General features: G+C 43.1%; 1 protein-coding gene across 1 annotated transcript; it reads right to left on the bottom strand.

Annotated features, from left to right (window-relative positions):
• Nucleotides 1–3,200: 3,200 nt before the first annotated feature.
• On the bottom strand, nt 3,201–20,565 carry KIAA1143. The gene is made up of 3 exons (XM_080976064.1): nt 20,358–20,565; nt 14,954–15,101; nt 3,201–6,084 (listed from the first exon to the last, which is right to left on the bottom strand). Exons 1-3 carry the CDS (start codon nt 20,463–20,465, stop codon nt 5,879–5,881), a joined length of 462 nt encoding a protein of 153 aa, XP_080832190.1. The 5' UTR covers nt 20,466–20,565; the 3' UTR covers nt 3,201–5,878.
• Between the last annotated feature and the right edge of the window lie 58 nt (nt 20,566–20,623).

Here is a 20,623-nt window from a genome sequence, read left to right as displayed (position 1 = left end):
GGATGGTGTCTTGCTGGTGTTCTCGCCTGACAATTTGGCTCCATATAATGGCTTTTCCACTGTGTGTGTGGTCAGTGAGAAAGCTGTGAACCAATGCACAGAGGGTAGAGGCTCCTCACTGGATCATCAGCAGATCATACGAATCAGGCATTAAAAGTCCCGCAAGGGAAAGTGTTGCTCCCAAATTGATGACATATACACATCGCAATAAGCCGCACTGTGGTTTACCTGGGGCCGTGTGAGTATGTTGACCCCTGGAGAGGTGCTTGCACCTACCTTGCTCCTTCCTGGTCAATCAATCAATTTTTATTGCCATCCTTTTAGCAGTGTAGCATGGTAGCTAGGCTATGGTTTGTCTTAAGAGTGTCATCCAAACCGGGGATCATAGTTCAAGGCCTCTCCTCCTCAACCACAATCTGTAATCATAGGAACAGTACCCAAAGGAAGAGAAAGGAGCAAAGCAAGTGCAAATCTTCTCTGGGAGATGGTACATTTGTGCAGTCCCAATAAGCCATAGTTTGGTAGCAATAATAATAATAATAATAATAATAATAATAATAATAATAGTATCATCTACCCCGCCCACCTGGCTAGGTTTCCCCAGCTAATCTAGGCAGCTCTCAGCAGAATAGTAAAAACACAATAAAACATCAAACATTAAAAACTTCCCTAAACAGTGCTGCCTTCAGATGTCTTCTAAAAGTTAGGTAGTTGTTTCTTTCCTTGACATCTGATGGAAGGGCAATCCACAGGGTGGCCAGCACTACTGAGAAGGCCCTCTGCCTGGTTCCCTATAACCTCACTTCTCCCAGCGAGGGAACCACCAGAAGGCCCTCGGTGCTGGACCTCAGTGTCCGGGCTGAACGATGGGGGTGGAGACGCTCCTTCAGGTATACAGGACCAAAGCCGTTTAGGGCTTGAAAGCTCAGCACCAACACTTTGAATTGTGCTCGGAAACGTACTGGGAGCCAATGTAGGTCTTTCAGGACCGGTGTTATATGGTATCGGCGGCCACTCCCAATCACCAGTCTCGCTGCTGCATCTGGATTAATTGTAGTTTCTGGGTTACCTTCAAAGGTAGCCCCACGTGGAGCGCATTGCAGTAGTTCAAGCGGGAGATATCCAGAGCATGCACCACTCTGGCGAGACAGTCCGTGGGCAGGTAAGGTCTCAGCCTGTGTACCAGATGGAGCTGGTAGACAGCTGCCCTGGACGCAGAATTAACCTACGCCTCCATGGACAGCTGTGAGTCCAAAATGACTCCCAGGCTGCACACCTGATCCTTCAGGGGCACAGTTACCCCGTTCAGGACCAGGGAGTCCTCCACACCTGTTTGCCCCATCCCCCAAAAACACTACTGCAGCATATGAGCCAAACCACTGTCACAGCCACTTTGGATCTAACGTCTCCTTGTTGAATAGAATTTCTCTGATGATGGGACAGTAAGGAGGAGAGGAGGCAAGTGATAAGGTTTTGTGAGCAATTCTTCATTGACAAGGAAGCAGGAGCCGTGGTTCTTAATTCTTGGAGACCCTGAAAAGTCTCTGACATCTTCTTCACTTACAGCCCTTGAACCTGTTGTCGCTCTTTTTAGCATGGAGAGGCATGTTTGCATATGATTTCTGAACCAGGGTTTGCCAAAGACACCTGTTTAAGAATCCCGGAAGCTTAGCCCTTTGGGATCCATCATCCTTCTTCCAAGAACTGTTATTTCTCCCTGCACCCTGGCCCTTTCCCCCCGCTTCCCCATGGTTGATAGCTATGATATTTGTAGATCCAGCCCAACTCACTCACAGGGCTCTAGGTAGGGCTGGGCAATATTTGGTTTTCAACATAACGATATATCGCAGCTAAACATTGCAATACAGTCACACCTTGAAAGTTGAACAGCTTTGCTCCCAAACGTTTTGGCTCCAGAACGTCACAAACCCGGAAGTGACTGATCTGGTTTGCGAACCATTTTTTGAAGCCGAACGTCCGACGGGGCTTCTGCGGCTTCTGATTGGCTTCCTGCAGCCAATCAGAAGCTGTGCCTTGGTTTTCGAACGTTTTGGAAGTTGTTTTGGAACGGACTTCCAGAACAGATTCCATTTGACTTTCAAGGTACGACTGTATATTGATATATCACAATGTCTGAAACAAGGATGGAGCTTTATGTAGAGGCATTGGCTGACTTCATGGTTTATCCTGAATCGTGATTTTTGCATAGCACATAAACACACAAACGATTCACAATATATTGCCAGGTCAAAAATTATGAAACCGATTATCATGATATGGACTTCAAACCAGTTTGGGACGATATATATATTGCCCAGCCCTAGCTCTAGGCAGGTTTTGCTGAAAACTATGCCTGTGGACTGCGACGCGGGTGACACTGTGGGTTAAACCACAGAGCCTAGGACTTGCCAATCAGAAAGTCGGTGGTTCGAATCCCTGCGACGGGGTGAGCTCCTGTTGCTCGGTCCCTGCTCCTGCCAACCTAGCAGTTCGAAAGCATGTCAAAGTGCAAGTAGATAAATAGGTACCTCTCCAGAAGGAAGGTAAACGGCGTTTCCATGCGCTGCTCTGGTTCGCCAGAAGCGGCTCAGTCATGCTGGCCACATGACCCGGAAGCTGTACGCCGGCTCCCTCGGCCAATAAAGCGAGATGAGCACTGCAACCCCCGAGTCGGCCACGACTGGACCTAATAGTCAGGGGTCCCTTTACCTTTTATGCCTGTGGAGGACAGGTTAGGATTGAGAACCGACTGGGAGGTTTGCCCCACTCTGAGTGCTTTTTTTGTCCCTGCTGAACTGTGTGCAGACAGAGGAAAAGCCACCAAGCCAATAATGAACCTGTTGAAGGCAGATTGTACATGGGGCAGCACAGCGAAGAAAACAGTAGGCAAGTGGCCTGCATGCTCTGTTCACTGAACCCTAGTAGCACTCTCAAAAAGGACGGGTCTTAAATACAATTGCTTACTATGCTCCTAACAACTGTTTCTGCCTATGCAGAATCAGCTCGACGGTTTCTCTCTCTCGCCAGCCCCCTTCCTGCTTTCAAGGTCAATTTAATTCTCTTTGATCTTTTGGGCATCATTCACCACCTTGATAAACACAGCGCTGGAATTACCTTTCAGCTAATGTGAGTTGCTTTGCCGACTGTGTGGGAAAAAATGCACAGGGAGCATTTCTGTGTAGAAAACAGAGTCCAGAGGATTTCTGGCGCACTTCCAGTTCCTTGGAGAGTACATTTATTCATTGGTTAAGCAGGCAAACAGCTATACACTACGGTGATCAGCATAAACAATATTTAATACAGTCACATCCCAGAAACACAGAATTCTCATTGCCCTTTTTCTTTTTCTGGAAGTGCACATTAGTTTTCCTTTTAGTTTAGCAACAGAAGTCTACAATCATGCATATAACCCACCCGCACATTGTGAATTCCTGTTTAGGCTTACTATAGCAGTATGGAGTCTATGGATGTTCCTGGAACCCAGTTACCATCAGCCCCAGTCAGTATAGCCAATGGTCTGGGATGGTGGGAGTTGTAGTTCAGCAACTTCAGTGTGTGCTTTTGTGTTATGGATGAGTTTCATCCCACTCCAAATAACCCCACCCACTTCTTCAGCCTGAATCTAATCTGTTTTCTCTCTAATAGAACTCCTCCATCCTTAAAGTTCTTCCCTCCTTTCAGCATGCCATCTTCCATCTCTCTCAAATCCAGGCCCGGTCTCTTACCACAACCTGCAGGCCAAACCCTCTTTTAGACCAAAGCTTCTGCTCCATCAACTGCCCCTTATTGCTGTATCCTTATTACTTTCAACCCTGCTGAAAAGGGGAAATGGCAGTGGAACCAACCAGGAAGTGTGTGCATACATAAGCTCCATTTTAGCCAAATGCAAGGGAAGTTCATATAAACTATCTATTTATTTATTTGTCTGTCTGTCTGTCTGTCTGCATTAGCAGTTTCTGTAATTGTGGTACAGTGGTACTTCAGGTTCTTGAATGTAATCCTTTCCAGAAGACCATTCAACTTCTGAAACGTTCAAAAAACCGAGGAGCAAAGGGCTGGCTGCAAGTTCAATTGGAAAAATTGAAAAACACGTCCAACTTCCGAGACACATTCAAAAACGGCAGCAATTACTTCCAGGTTTCTGGCGTTCAAAAACCGAAACGTTCAGCTTCTAAGACACTCGAAAACCGAGGTACCACTGTATCTTGGGAATGTATCAGGGAGATGCATTCCAATACACAAACTGATCTGCAGAAAGATGGAGCTACTCTTTGGTTCATAAACTATCCAAGAAATCAGTCAGTCTTTCTGTCCAGAGGACACCCGGGCACAGAAGGTCTCCTCTTCACCATACTCTATTGTACCAAATGTGTGAGAATGTGTCACATTGTCAGGGGGAGGGTTTGCACATGGCGATATTATGTGTTGCTGTAGTCCTGGGATATCAGGAAGGAAAGTAAAGGCAGTTGCTACCATCAGCCATTCAGCTGCTGCAGTGATGTATCACCACAGTGGCCATGGCTAGATAGGCACCAATGATGATAATTCTGCACCTCCTCTCTTATGAATCTAGGAACTTCCAGTGGTATGTGGTGCTGACTACATGCAGATATATGCACCCACAAATCCCATATGGGAAGATGCCTGCCATAGATATTTTTCTGAATACCATAGTCGGCATAAGCCTGCTGAATGTCCTTAACTCTGTAACTGGGTGATGTCCCCTTCTCTGGATTACTGAAATAAATTGAGGAAGACGTTGTGTTGCCTCTCCACATGGGACATTTGCACATGCTGAGTAGCTTCACAGTCTGCTCCAAGGGGAAAGGATGCTATGCTTAACTGCTGTCACTAAGACACGTGGGGAAGGAGGAAGTGAAACTCAATGGCATAACCATAGTTTGTACTCTTAGTTATCAGAGATGATGTGAGGTCATAGAAGAAAGAAGTGGGCTGGACCTAAGCATCTGTCCCGAATGCTTTAGAAACAGGATATCCTTTCTTAAGACTCAGAGTGAGACTGGATAATCCATTCATTGGGGTCTTTTCAGTCTCCATATGTTTGGAGCCTCTGTTACCTTCTAGATTAAAGGATAATCATTTATAATTTGGGGGAAAATACCGCTAAGAAAGTTTAAGTTATAGCCTGGGGAGAAAGAGTTTTATTCTCTCAAGAACAGTGGGTAAAAACTGAATCACAGAAAATAATTTCACACAGCCATTTAATCGTGGCATTAAAATATCAGCTATACTAAAAACAGCTGTTGCACCCAGCAACATCAGACCAGCTCCTTGATGAAGCTTTACATTGTTAATCCTGCTACATGTTTTGTAGCAACACACAATCCATTCCTGGTTACAGAACACACTGAACTTCCAAATATTTTTCCACTAAAGGACACTCTGCGGCAGGGTTTCTTCTTTTGAAATCAATATGCCCAGTGTGATCAGAATCCCAGCAATTCTTTCGGTCCTTTGAGATACGACAGACAGCTTTGCCAAAGCAACATTATACATTTTTAGTCCACAGTAAACAGACCTTACATTCTTCCGTTTGGGTAATCAGGTGTAACTGAGTAAATATGCACATACAGATGCCATCTTTTGACACTAAATTCTTGTGGAAACAAAATAAGGGGACTGGCTGGCAGATAAATCTCTCTGAAAATTTATATGTGCACCAATAAAGATTCCATTATGTGGAATATTAAACTTGTACGGATTTCATTTTTTCCCATAGTTTTGTTCAAAGATCTTTCATGACTATAGATGAGCATTCAAATAAAATTAAAAGTCCCATTCCGTGTCTGTTTCCATGGTGCGCTCAGCTCAACTTTCTGCCTGTGAGGAAAAACTGTATGTCTATCCAAATCTGCTCCTAATCATCACTCTCATCTTCATCAAACGAAAGCAAGCTGCTATTTTTTACTTGCTTGGTTGTATTTTGGGAGGTTGGAGAAATCCTCTTTGTCTCTTTTCTCTTCTTACTTGATGTGGCCGTCAAACCGGAGTACTTCTCTTCTGATGAACGCTTAGGAGGTTTCCTAAACATAATCTTTCCATCTCCAGAGTCAGCTTCTTCATCTAGGGTAAGAATGAAAATAGTCCTTTATGTGCACACTCTCGCATCTCTACTTTCCCACCTTCTGAGTTTCAAAAAAGTATGATAATCCTACCGGATAGCTCAAGTATCCTGGGAAAAGGCTGCAGCAGTGCATAAGCTTATTCTGCAGTATCTTCAGGCAATGGATGAGAGACACCACAATCTGAAACTCTGTAGAGCCACTACAGACAATGTTAAAATGAAGCAATGGTCTAAGACAGCGGTTCTCAACCTATGGGTCCCCAGATGTTGTTGGACTACAACTCCCATCATCCCTGAGCTCTGGCCTTGCTAGCTAGGGGTGATGGGAGTTGTAGTCCAACAACATCTGGGGACCCACAGGTTGAGAAAGGCTGTCTAAGCCATTATAAGGTAGCCTTCCGTCTTTCTCAATATTAATTTGTCTAAATATGCTGCCCCCCCCCCATTCTGTCTTAGTTACACTATATGTCATAACAAGGTCAGGTTGGCCCAGTGATGTGCTGCCACTATAATATGTTGATCTGACCCACTGCAATGAAATTTCTCAAAATTTCATACATGAAAGCCCAGGATCACCTGACTTCAAAATGAGCAAGAGTGGAAGAAATCTGATGCAACTATCTGAAGGAAACTGGCAAACGTTACAAAGAATCTTCGTAACTAATGTAGTAGGTAAGCACACAGTTAACTTAAATCGTATTCATAAATGAAAATTAAAAAAATAAAACGACCCTAAACTTGAAAGTTTCCTTATTTTTTCCAGGTACTATCAGTATGGATGGTATCCAACCAAGCTTAACTACTGTAAGAGCAGACCCACTGAAATTAAGGACTGCCTCTTGCCAATTTAATAGACTCTGACCTGTTCAAATGGGGAGTTCAAATCCCCAAATTAGCCATTAATTTCACCAGGTGACCTTGGGCCTCTCAGCCTAGCCTACCCCACAGGGTTGTTGTGGGGTTAAAAGTGGAGGGGGTGAACAATGTACACCACCTTGAGCTCGTTGAATGCAATTAATAAATAAAATAATATAGTTACCACAGACCAGGAAGGGAATCTTGAGTATGTAAAGGGAGGGAGGCTCATTTAATTTCATTGTACACAGGGTGTACAATGACAATAAAGGTATTATTATTATTATTATTATTATTGGAAGGACAGAATATAGCCCATTCACAACAGCCAAATCACGGTCTGGTCAACACATTGAAACTATGTCATTGTGCACATACAAGGCGTATAACCTACCAAACCCCGCAGCACAGCTTAGGTGAAACCCGCATTGAAATAAATGGTGGTTGCATAAGAGGCATTGACTGATGGATTGCAACCACGGTGCATAAAGGGCATCATAATGCAGTATGTGAAGGCTAGTAAATGTTGCTTGAGGAAGTCGATGAAGACAAACTCTTGAGACTGGTAATGTGTGAGATGAAGATCATCGGCAAGATTGAAGCATCTCAAAACTCTTTTGCTAGGTATGAAAGCTAGTGTCATGAATCACAAGCAAAGCGTTATGCTGAGATGGCTTGCAATTTTGATCATTTATAGGTGGCGGAGCATTGAAAGAAAAATCTAAGCTTCTCCTCGGCAACACATTTTTCTTAACTAAGTAACAGAATGTTTTAAAAATCAATTTTCTAATAGAAACTTGCCAGAAACACTGTGGTTGATTGATCTTCATTTAATAACTTACTCTGTGCCCTTGCAACACCATTATCTTGAGATTTATAATAAGCCACAACTGTGATGGTACATGGTACCTTTTCCATCAAGGCTGTCATGGAAAGCAGTGCAAAGGTGGATTCAATATGAACAAAGTGGAGTACAGAATGCACTCTTGTTGTAACAATTACCCTATTTAAAACTAGTTCTGTGATCCAAGCAAACTCAGCTATGTATTCTAAGAATTTCGCATTCAGACCTCAGCAAAGACAAGAGCTGATTCTCCATTACTGCTCAACGCCGCTGCCTTTTTGAATAAAATAAGGCAGAAGAGGTAGGGCAGGAGTGAGCTGGGCTGATGTTCTCTCTTTCTCTCTACTCTCCCGTACAAGGTCTCATTTTATGGCTTACTACCCATGGACTGGCCAAGACTCCCACTTCGCTCCTTGTCTCCACTGAAAGCTGCCAGAACTCCAAATAGTAGCACAGCTACTATGGCCTGTCCCAGCACTGGGAGAAAGTGGCTGACTCCAAGGGCTGGCAGGAAGGAAGAGCAGGTGATGAGCAGAAAGTTGACTCCAAAGAAAGCTCATGACCAGGGTGGATTTGATTTAAATCAAATCGATTTAAATCACCAGTCAGTAAGACTTGATTTAAATCTTCTTTTCTTTTCTTTTTTACAGAAAGACTCATTCTTGCTGGTATAATCTTAATATTTACAACCAGTAGACGGTTTCATTTTTGGAATAATAAATTTTCAGAGTAGTTTTTACAGTTCTATCAAAAATTACTGATTTGGTTATACTATTAGAAATACATAGACAGATAATTATGAAATTATCGTGAGATTTAATAAGTTAACTGTTTATATTTGGACAACTTTTCTGCTGTGCTTTACTGGAAAGAGAAAAAGAATCATTTCCTTAATAACAATTTAAACAATTTATTTAACTAAAACAATAACATTATAGCATATGTATCCATGTTTGTTAACTGATTTGGTTAAACAATTTTTTAAAAAAACCTTTGAGTTTTAGCACACATGAAAAACTTAAAACAAATCCTTATTTCCTGATGACTAGCTTTTGGACTATAATGTAACTTAAACAGAAAAAATGCTTTCCTCCAAAAGCATTTTATTTTAAAAAACCATTTTAAATTTAAAAAAATCCAATTTAAATTTTAAAAAATCCTATTTTTTAATTTTATTTTTTTTTAAATAACATTGATTTTTATCCACCCTGCTCATGATTGTAGAAGATGCAGAGCAGACAGATGCCAATGCCTGAGGGGGTGTACACCATTTTGGGATGGTGGATTTTCTAGATCATATGGCGGTGTGTTAATTAAAGTAGCACTGAGAGAGGGTTGATCTTTCTGATGATGTGGAAATCAGAGGGACTAGTATAAATATGCTGCAACAATGTTTTTAATGAAACACACACACACACACAAATACACACCCAAAAAATCAGACCTTGACTCACAGATTATCTACAGAAGAAAAGAAAACCTGCCAGCAGAGAGAGATGAGAGAACTAGGATAGGATACACTGGCTCACGGAGATCAAAGCCTTTCAATCAACAACACCAACCAATTTTGGGAGCCCTTGACTCCGCTCCACACTGTCAGCAGTGGTGAACTGGGGAATAAATCAGCGAGGAATGACTACAGGTAAAGTCTTATGCAAGCAGTTTGCAGGAAGAATGAGAAAGTGGAGATGAAGTCCTAAATCAGCTTGGCTAACATGTTGAAGGAAAGCAACTTTGATTTGTGAGGGCCTGCAAAAAAAGCAAGGAAGAAAGGATACTTTTCCTTTAGCTAGGAACAAAATACATCTCACCCATTCTGAGATACAAGAGTGATGGATTTCTACCGCATCCTACAGTTGGGCCAATGACCTCCAGAAACTGATGAGCTATCTATCTTTGAAAAGTTCAGAGAGGGATTTGTAAAAGAAACAAATGCTGTTAGAAGCCTGACAACAGCCAAAGCCAGGAATTTGAGAGGAATTGCTTTTTATCGAAAGTGAGCTGACAGTTGTAGGCCGGTGAATGGTTAGGTTTTACAGAAATGAAGCAGAAGTTAATTTTGACAGAAAGAGAAATAAAACATTAATAACAACATTAAAACTTTAACAGATCAGCACAGCTAAGGCTGCCCAGGAAGAACATATTTGGCACAAACAAGGAAACAAATGTTTTAAAAATAGCTGGCAATGTTACTGGGGACAATGCTAAACAAATGACGTTGTTTAAAATCCTTTAAACAAATACTGTTTGTGTCATTGCTGTGGTCCAGGACTAAGAACCTTCAGAGGCTAAGCTCTCCAGCAGTGGCTGTCAGGAAGCATCTTACTAGTTTCCTGGTCCTTCCCAAATAAAGTCCTCCACCTTGGATTTTGAACCCTGGCCACAAAAACCTGGAGAAGTTCCAGATGATGGGGAACTAACTTCCAGTGATTAAGAAAGCCTTGGAGAAAGCTTACTGAGAAATGATAATACAGTACAATGAAATGAAAAGGATGTTCAAAATAACTTTTGTAAAAAAACAACAACCCAGTACTTTTCTTTTGGGAATTATAGGGACAGAACTACCTAAATTGTATAGAAACTTATTTATGTATGCTACTACAGCAGCAAGAATGCTACTCACCCAAAAGTGGAAAGAAGCAGAAGTCCCAGCAAAGGAAGAATGGATACAAAAACTTATGGAATATGCAGAAATCGTGGAACTTACCGGAAAATAAGAAATCAAGATAACAAACTGTTTATAAAAGAATAGAAATGGTTTGTTGAATACTTACAGATAAATTGCAAACAGATAAGAACAGTAGCAGGATTATTGTAATAACCTGCAGTCTCATAAGAGTATATATTTAAAGTAGATAATTAAATGAGCAAATTAAATGAATTTGGATATGCGGAAGAGATTAAAAAATAAATTTAAGGAACTGCAGAAAGAGGGGGAAGGAAGTCAAACGCTGAAATGTTAAATTGATTGTAAAACTAATGAAATGTATAAATTTGAAAAGTATAAATAAAAACTTTTTTTAAAAAAGAAAGCCTTGGAGAGAGTGGTTTGGTGGGGCGGGGTTCCTGTGGGAGCACTTTGAAGGTATGTCATTCAAGGTTGACTCATTAAAGTTCATGGACATGACCAACTGAGGTCCATTGATTTCTATGTGTCTACTCTGAGTACGACTTAGCTTAATAAAACACAGCCATTCCAAAGATATCTTTATTCTCCACTTTGAATCTTATTAAGACAATTTCAAAAGGGAAAAAGAAAAACCTTGTTTTAAAAGAGGTAAATCACAGTTCTATATGCATGCACACCCAATACAGTTCCCAGAATTGTCATTTCTTTATCTCTGTGGGTTCTTCGCAGAAAGTTGATGGGTTGTTGTTTTATATTATAATATCAAAAAATTACAGTGGTGCCTTGGAAGTCGAACGGAATCTGTTCCGAAAGTCCGTTTGACTTCTAAAACATTCAGAAACCAAGGCGCAGCTTTCAACTGGCTGCAGGAAGTCACGTTGGACGCTCGGCTTCCAAAGAACATTTGAAAACCGGAACAATCACTTCTGGTTTTCAATCGTTCGGGAGCCAAAACGTTCGACTCCCAAGGTGATTGAAAACCAGGGTACGACTGTACTAGGGATCAGATGCAATTATTTCATGTGTCAGGCCACCTTTACATTATATAGCAAGAAATGCACACATGGTGGGATCCTGATGTGACTGAAAATATGCATCTGTTTCACACACACATTATGCTTTAAAAACTTATATTGTGAAGCCACCCTCTTAACAGTCTATTTCAATAGGGGTACTGTGAGACTGCAAAGGCATCTATACAATCCTCAGTTTCCACAATGCTGTGCAGAACTTAAGAGACACAGCACAGAGCTCAGTTTCTTTCTCCATAATGGAGTCCCATATTAAATGGAGCTTTCTTCCAGGCTTCCTTTGCCTGCCAGCAATTCAAGACAGAAGCGGGAAAGCCATGTAGATCTGTCACCACGGCAGGGCTGAGGGCTCATCAACATGATCTTTACTCACTAAAGGCAGAAGACTGAATAGCTTAACAGCAAACCTTTTGGCTTTCTCCAGCACCAACTGTACATGTTCCTCTAGCCACTTATTCATAGAGGCTTTGCTCTAATGTTCCCACTGGTATGGTACCTCACAATTCTCAGACCACCGGCATCATTAAACTAAATATGTCTCTCTTTCTCCCCTGAAAAAAGTATTGAAATAAAGAGCGATGGAAACCAATCTATTGTCCGGGTGTTGAAAGTCAAGTGATACACAAGGTTATTGAAATAACAGCAAGTCAGTAAGGCTGCCGATCAGCTACACGTCAGCACAAACTCACAAAGTGCTAAAGCAGCACTTTGGGATGTAGAAAGTGTACTTTGATGCCCAAGCAGATAATGTGTGGCATATGGCTTAAAAAAAAAAAAAAACTAAACAAGAGAGAGAGAGAGAGAAAGAGAGAGAGAGAGAGAGAAACCAAGCAAATTGAACAAGACTAGAATAATATTACAGTTTGAATGAGTAAGGACACTCGCTGCCAAGTTTTTGGACTTGTGCATACATTACGATGTCCCAGAGGCCAGATGTACTAGAAAAGGAGCAGAAAAAAATCAATTCTAGAGATTATAATGAATACATGAAAAAGGCATTATACACCAATTACCATTTTCTGCTTCTATGAAATTTTATCTCAGAAAAAATTACCTTTGACAGGACAGTAATTCTCCCTAGGATTCAAGCGGAAGGTTTACAGAAAAATGTTGTGCAGAGACAGACTTAAGCTCTTTTCATTTTTAGAAACTAATTTAGCTTCTACCAATAAATTAAGGTTAAGTGAAAATGTTTAGATTGCGGCTAAAAACAATTCTGTTAGGAGAGATCTGCTTTATCCTCTGAAGAAATGTGGTTGATGGAATCACTGCCAAACTGATGTTTGTGTGTTTCTGTCTATCTCCTTTGTGTGCATTGTGATATATATACACAATATTATAAGCAGCTGGGGTGTAAGGGGTGTTAGGGGAGAGGCGGTAACTCTGGTGGGGGGGGCACATCATGCTCGTTCTCGGGTAGTTTGTCCACCTTTGGTCCTCACCCTGCACTCAGCTCTCACCTGTGGCTCCTAGAAGCTGTCAGCACGTGACAGCAGCCACACCCCAGGAAACGGCTTTGACAGGCCAGCTAAACCAGGTGAGGGTAGCTGATGGGTCTCAAACCCTCAGTGAGTTAAAGACTTTCCCTGCATGAAAAGACAGGCTCTGGCGGATTGAGCGGACGAGACCAAGTGCAGGTCCAAATGGTCAAGAAGGCAGTTTCTGCGCATGCTGTAGAGGGAAGTGAGGGGCAGATGGGGTTTGTCAATCAGGCAGGTACACCATCTTAGAGAAGGAAAACTCTGATCGTAAAACCTACACTGCCTTGTGGCTGTACTCAATTGTGAGAAAAGCTTCAGAAGTAAAACCTGAGGGTGGTGTCTTGTACACCTCTTTCCACCAACTCCTGCAGCCAAGCTGGTGCCAAATGTATTGGTCTGCTTTCCTTTGGACCACATCAGTGAAGTGTCTTGTTATCTAGGCCAGTGTTTCCCATTGGGGGAGCATATGGCCCCCTGGGGGCTCCAGGATGTTCCAAGGGGGGCATAGCTGAAAATTGCATAAATGGAGGCTAGGGGGGCACAGAGGGAAGTGAGAAGGGAGAAATCAATTTTGTTTTTTAAAAAAATCCTGACTGCAAACCTTTTGGCTTTCTCCAGCACCGCTTGGCCTATCACAAGCGAGTAAGGGGGCGGCCCACCGGGGCTTAGCGCTCCTTTTTGCCATGTGTGTTTTCTTGGAGCAGTCCTGGTTTGTTTCCGGCAGGAGAGGGCGATCACTGAGACTCCCGTTTTGACAAGTAGAGCCCACGATCCAGAACCCCCGGGTCAGGTAAGTGCGGTGGTGGGGCAACAATGGGTAGGGCTGGGCAAGCCAGAGCTGCTTGATCAGATCTTTTTGCACCAGGTCAGTGAGGACCACTTGTTTTTAAAATTTCTCCCATATACAGTGGTACCTCGTGTTACGTACTTAATCCGTTCCGGATTAATCTGTTCGTAACCGGAAACAGCTCATAACATGAGGCGCGCTTTCGCTAATGGTGCCTCCCACTGCTGCCGCGCCGCCGGAGCACGACTTCCGCTCGCATCCCAGGGCAAAAGTTGCAACCGGGAGCATCTACTTCCGGGTTAGCGGAGTGCGTAACCCAAAGCATTTGTTGGGGGACGGTACGTAACACGAGGTTCCACTTTATACAGAACTCCCTGTGCACCTTTTGGACTGTATATGTAGGTTTCCCCCTGTGTGTCAAATAACTGTTTACAAACAAAACATTTAAATAGCTACCTTTCTACCAGTAGGACAAGGGGGGCATGGGCGTAGCCAGGATTTTTGTCGGGGGGCAGGCTTTTGTTAATGGGGCAGAACCTCAGATTTGTATTGTGTCCATGGGGGGCACAGGAAGGAAAGAAGTTCAGAAGGGAGCCATAGTCGGAAAAAGGTTGGGAAACACTAATCTAAGCAGCCCATGAACGCCATACACGCTGCCCAGGCTTGCACCTTAGAGAGGCCACTTTGGTGCTGCTAACGCAGCAAAAACAATGCAGGAGGCAGCAGTTAAAAGTTATTGGTCTCTGCAGCCACAGCGACTACTGTGACTCTCCAGCTGTTTGATTTCACCCTGGGAGGCGCACTCCATTGTCCCTCGAGACAGATGAACAGTAAGAAGTTGCCTTAAACGCGGTTATGTCTTTCTGTCCCTTTGCCGTGGCTGTCACACTTGTGCTGTTAAGTTCCACCTTGCATCTCTAACCTTATTATCTCTAACTAAAGCTAGGAGAGAGAGAAAGCACACCCAAAGGAGCCCCTAGAGAGAGGAAGCAGCTGTAATGCAGAAAGGAGAAAGGCAGCGACTTGCAATGGCAAACCAGGGAAATGGGAATTGGTGGCAGTATTGGAAGATCAACACAGAGAGAGTGCTAGGGAGAGGGGCAATAAGCAAATCAAAGTGAGCAGACCAGGGGGTTGGATAGGCATCGTATCCAAAGTAACTGACAAATTAGAAGGCTGCTTGATAGAAACTGTCCTTCTACTTAGTAAAGAATGCTGAACTTAGTATTTACAAAACGTACCTGTGGCTTTGGGAGTCTCTTTAACCTCCTTTTTAATCTTCATCACTTCTTCGGCACTCAGGTCCCCTTTTTTCAAAACAATCACCTGTGGCTGTTCATCCTCTTTGTCGCTTCCATCCTCATCGTCATCAGCTGGGAGCTGTTCTCTCTGGAAGAAAGGAGGAAAGCTAAGCTACTCAGATGGTAATTCCCAAAATAATTTTAAGGTAAGAAAAGGAAGATTTGCAGTCATCTACTGCCATCTGACCAGTTCTTTGGGGTTAAGGAAAAGACAAAACAATAATCGGAATTGGCAGAACATGAAATTATAAAATGTCAGGAAGAAGGCTGGCTGGAACAGCTTCTCCCTGTTATCTTCTATGTCGGGACTGGAGAACCTCTGGTCCTACAGACATTGTTGGACTGCAACTCCCATCACCCCCAACCATCATGGCCAATGATCAGGGTTAAACGGACTTGTGGTTCTGCAACACTTGGAGGGTCAAAGGTTCCTGAGTCTTGTTCTTTCTGAAGGGTCTTCTTTTATACAGTAAAATAATTCTAATAACAACTACATCACCTGAATCCCACACATCATTTAGTTTTATTGTAAGAATGCCACTTTGAGGCAAACCATGCATTTAATTATGTACTATGTCCAGCAAGTAAGAAACCAATACTTTTCTAATAAAAAGAAAAGGAAAGAAAAGAAAACTTCCAGACAGTTAACCGTCAGTGCAGTCTGGTGTTGGTTAAACATGAAGCGGCATTCAGGTCCTACCTCTCTTGTGAAGTTAGCCTGTGGACAAACTACACCTTCATTGCCTCAGTTCATTTTTCAGTTGTCAATTGGGATAAATAGTGACCTGCCGTTCTAGGTTTTGCTGAGATAAAACATAAAGGCCCAATCCTAAACAGGAGTAATTCCAATTGAGCGGGTATTGAGGATTGCTGTTTAAAGGACTTTTGAACACACCATGTCACTCTTGTGCCTAATCCTAGCCATTTTCACTGGAAAATCTTACAGGAATCAATGCATTTTTCCCAGGTAAGTATGCTTAGGATTGCAGCATTAACTGCAAAGTAGTAGGCAAAAGATGTAATGTTCTTGAGCTGGTTTACAGCTACAGATTCCAAAAATCTTACACAAAACTTGCTTCCAGTTATCAGCTAGAATGAACAGGTAGAATCCAACTGGTGCCCTTGCACTCGCACAAGACCTTTGGATCTAGATGGCTCCACTAACAGAACAGGACAGGTGATTTTTGCTGATTTTTACCCTCTACCCCTACAACCACAAGGTTCTCCTGTTATGAGAGAGGGAGAAAAGCTTTTTCTATCCACTTTCTCCTTGCCATGCATAATTTTATAAAATTCTACCACGTTCACCTCTTAATCACCCAAAACGCTGCAACCTTTACTCATAGGGGAGTTGCTCCATTCTCTTGATCATTTTGGCGCCCTTTTCTGAATCTTTTCCAGCTCTACAATATCTTTTTTGAAGTGAGGCGACCAGAACTGTACCCGGTGTATCTGAAATGCGGTCACACCACAAGTTTATCAACTTAGGATATCAACAGCTTTCTTTTCCATTTCTTTCTTAGCAATTCATAACATGCCTTTTTCACAGCTGCCACACACGGAGTTGACATTTTCATGGAGCTATCCACTACAACCCCAAGGTCTCATATTCCTGTCAGCGCCAGCTCAGACCCCATGAGTGTATATATGCCCTTCCGGGAGCCCAATGGGAATCCACCCAATCTTTCTGGAATCCAGTCTAGATTTGCGAATCTGTGATTTTCAAAGACAGCTTATACCGAAAGCAACTCAAATGCTTTCAGATTTCTGTGAAGTGCAACTAGTCAGTCAGCTTGCATCTAAAATACAAAATGTGACAGCTTTTTATCTACGCAAAGCAACCCAGCTTGAAGGTTTGTACTGCTTCTCATTTCTGCAGCCCCAGAACACTCACCAGCGCAGGCAGAATAGGAAAACAATCAAACCTACGAGACATCAAATGCAGAGCTACAAATTGGTTTCCATCACACTGCATGAAACTGTCAGAGAAGCGAAGCTAAGGACAAATGGAAATATTACTTTTCCTCCTCTTTATCATACTCTGCTGCCTTTTCTCCCTTTGATAATTTGTTCATTAAGAAAGGATCTCGCCTGGTTTGTCCAAACTAAACTTGCTATCTATCTCTCTATCTTGTATACGGCCCTTCATCATCATCATCTATCTATCTATCTATCTATCTATCTAGCGATCTATCTATCTATCATCTGTCTTTTATACGACCCGTCACTTGTAGATTTCAAGGCAATTCGCAACATAAAATTACATTATAAAAAACACAAAATACATAATTAAAAATAAGAACAAAACTCTCACGCAACACATTCAAAAGGGCATCAAATGTCAATAAGTCACAGGCCTGGTTGAAGAGGAATGTTTTTGCCTGGTATAATGAAGGGGCCAGCCGAACCTCCCTGAGGAGAGCATTCCACAAACGGGGAGCCACTGCAGAAAAGGTCTGTCTTGCAAAAGGGCATGGCTGGAAGGCAGGCTGGAACCCTGAACAGGAGCATTCCATACTCCAACGTCTTGCTGCAAGTTCCACGTGCAAAATACTATTTGTTAGGTTTTTGCCCTGCCGAGGCAGCGTGTATAGGGTTCCCTGAAGGTCTGCTCTGTGACTAGACCCAGACCTGATTAACATCAGCAAGACTGCTGCATGGCTTGAGTCTTTTGGACTTTGCTTTTGGATAGAGAGAATAATTGTATGCAAATTCACATAGACATAGAATCATGAAATTGGAAGAGACCCTAATGATCAGACCAACCCCTGGCAAGGCAGGAATATGAAGCTTTCCCTTATGGGGATCGAACCTGCAACCTTGGAATTATCAGCACCACACTCTAACCAAGTGAGTGATCCATGCTCTGTCCACACAGTGTGTGTGGGGGGGTATGTATCTATACTTTAAAAAGCCCACAGGAGAGGGGAGGCAAACCTACCCACCCAATCTTTACTTCCCTGTTCTCTGCTGCTTAAAGCTGCCCCTCCCTGCCTGGCTCCACTACTGGCAAGGAAAAAACTTGGCAGGGTAAGGCTGAGTGGGGGGTGGGCAAGTTTCACTCCCCCCCTCCATCAACATGCTCCTTTTAAGGGTAAAAAGTTAACTCCTACCCCTGCTTTATAGCCAAAGGGGCAGTCACGTGTTTAATAAACATGCACAAGTCTGGAGTGGCTGCAATATTTATTTATTTGGCTTTAATTTATTTATCAACTGCTTCACAACCAAACCAGCACGGTAGACTTCTACAATCGTACAATTTTTAAAAAAACTTTTGCAAACCTTTTTTTATTCTTATTTGTAAAGAACAATTTTCACATTGAAACACAGATGTAACACAGATGAACACATAAAAAATTACGGCATGTGCACAAGAATGTCTGTATATTTCTGGATTTGCAGCTGATCCATCAAGATCTCTGGCATTCTCAGGGCTCATCCAGACTTCTACAATCGTACAATTATTAATTTCTAGAATGACTTCAGCAGAAGCCTTCTTCGACAGCCTAAATATGAAAAATAAGGATTGCTTGTGTGAATTTGTGTGTCACCCTCATACAGAGCAAGAGAGGCCTACAGAGATTCAATACAAGCTCATTTGCATGCACTCGAGGGCTGGGCACGAGCAGCGGGGCTTTTCATATCTGTTTTGGGACTGTGTCTCACTCACACGAACCACTTTCAAAGCTCAGTCTTCACCCACTTCTTTCGCAAACAGCTGGTGGCGCAAAGCCCAAGGGCTGCTATGTCAAGAGAGACAAAGCAAATCTGCATGCAAATCTGACATAGGCACTTCTCTGGGTTTAGGACCAATTGTTTGAAGCGGTGATGCTTCTGAATGCCAGTTGCTGGAAATCTCAAGTGGGGAGAGCGCTGTTGTGCTCAAGTCATGCTTTGGGGGTTCCCACAGGCATCTGGTTGGCTACTGTGGATGATGGATGAGGATGAGATGCAGTGTTAAAAACTGGGACAGAAAAGGTAGGTGCCAAATGGCTTTGGGGGTCTGGGTTGTGGGCGCCAAAACAGAATGTCTAGTCGCCATGGGGGGTGGTCGGCAACACTTTTTATTTTTTATTTATTATTTTATTTATTATTTTGATAAGCATGAATTAAGATGCAATCCACATAAGTGACACTTGCCAATATCACATTTTTAGCAGAAATTGTTAATACATGTTTAATTTGGTGTTTGCAATAAAAATATTGGTACCACACTTCAGTTTTCAAAACTGCTCTTTATTGTTAAACACCTTAACATATTGTCTGTCCTCAATATATACTTTGAGGCTTCAAAGCACATACATTCCAGTAATCCTTGAGTGTTAGCCAGGTACAAAAAACGGGATCTACCTATAACTTCTGTTATCAAATGAAGCACAGGTTAAGGGTTTGACACCAGATCAAAAGCCAGCAATGCCATTCCATGCATGCTAGTTTGGGATCGTTGGTCAAAGTGGCCATTTATGCTGCAAAGTGCGAGGAGTAAGATTAATTCAGTTTAGCTTGCACTCCCTCTGCTGTTTGTTTCTGCAAAAATAGCACACCAGTCATTGCGCCAGATCCTTCCTTTCTCAAGAAAGCAGGTATTTTCCTATCCCCATCTCTTTCTTGCACAATCTGATGGATCCACCCTGGCTAAAGAATAAAACTGCACTTGGGAGTGAAAGATTTGGGATCTCATTAGTTAGGATGTTCCCTAAGAGAAGAGAACAGGATGCAGGGGGAGAAAGATACTCCAGGGAAAGAAAGTTATTCAAGGGGGGTTTTTTATTCAAATAAAAATATTTATTAATAATAAATAAATAAATAAAAAAACACTACATCCTGTATTGATACAGTTTTGTCCTGTTATTTCAAATCTTCTCTCTATCTTTGCCAAGGTGGGAATCCCTAACTTGTTAGGGAGAGGATCCCTAACCAAAGATCCAAGTTAGGGACCCCTCTCCAAATGTGTTTGAAACGGTGTGCAAAAGGCCATGTACTCAAGCTTTGGGTCTGTCCAAATTGTGGCATTTCCAGAGGGGCTATGATGTTAGGCAAAGCTTTGAAGTCACTTCAGCACCAGATCTGGGGGGGGAATCGACCCCCCCCAACCGCCCCGCCTTTTGCCAGAACAGAGGCGGCAACCCTAATTCGAAACCGGGTAGCGCACGAGACCCTTACGCTCAAGGTCGTGGGTTCGAATCCCACTCTGGGCAAAAGATCCCTGCGCTGACTACAGACGACCTCGGTGGGCCCTTCCGCTTCTATGAAGCGCGGAAGCCCGGACACCAGGGCGACCCTCTCGCCGCCTTTCCCCGCCTGGCCAGGGAAGGGCCCCGGGGCGGGCGCTCGTCGCCGTTACCTTGGTGTCCACCGTGGGCCCCTCCCGGTAGCCGACTCGCGCCTTGAAGCGGCTCAGGAAGGCGGGCTCGGCCGGCCGCACGTACGAAACCTGGTTCTTTTTGCTCATGGTGCCGCTGAGGTAAACCTAGGCTTGTGTGAACGCCGAGCGGCGGCGCCTCACGTCACGTCACGTCACGCCGACGCCCCGCCCATCCCGCTCCCCGCCATCTTGCTTTCCCTTCCCGCCTTCTCTCCCAGCGTCACGTGACGGAGGCCGTTCCTTTC

Source organism: Podarcis pityusensis (genome assembly GCF_964106645.2).
Source record: "Podarcis pityusensis genome assembly, chromosome: 12".
NCBI lineage: Eukaryota > Metazoa > Chordata > Lepidosauria > Squamata > Lacertidae > Podarcis > Podarcis pityusensis.
Note: the sequence above shows the minus strand (reverse complement) of the source record. Positions and strands in the feature narration are given on the sequence as shown.

Bases quoted from the DNA above. Each gene is read 5' to 3' on its own strand.
- KIAA1143 (XM_080976064.1), bottom strand. From the start codon at position 20,465: ATGAGCAAAAAGAACCAGGTTTCGTACGTGCGGCCGGCCGAGCCCGCC. The intron at 15,102-20,357 runs GTAACGGCGACG...CCTTTCTTCCAG, and splicing joins GGCCCACGGTGGACACCAAG to AGAGAACAGCTCCCAGCTGA. The intron at 6,085-14,953 runs GTACGTTTTGTA...TTCTTACCCTAG, and splicing joins AGAGACTCCCAAAGCCACAG to ATGAAGAAGCTGACTCTGGA.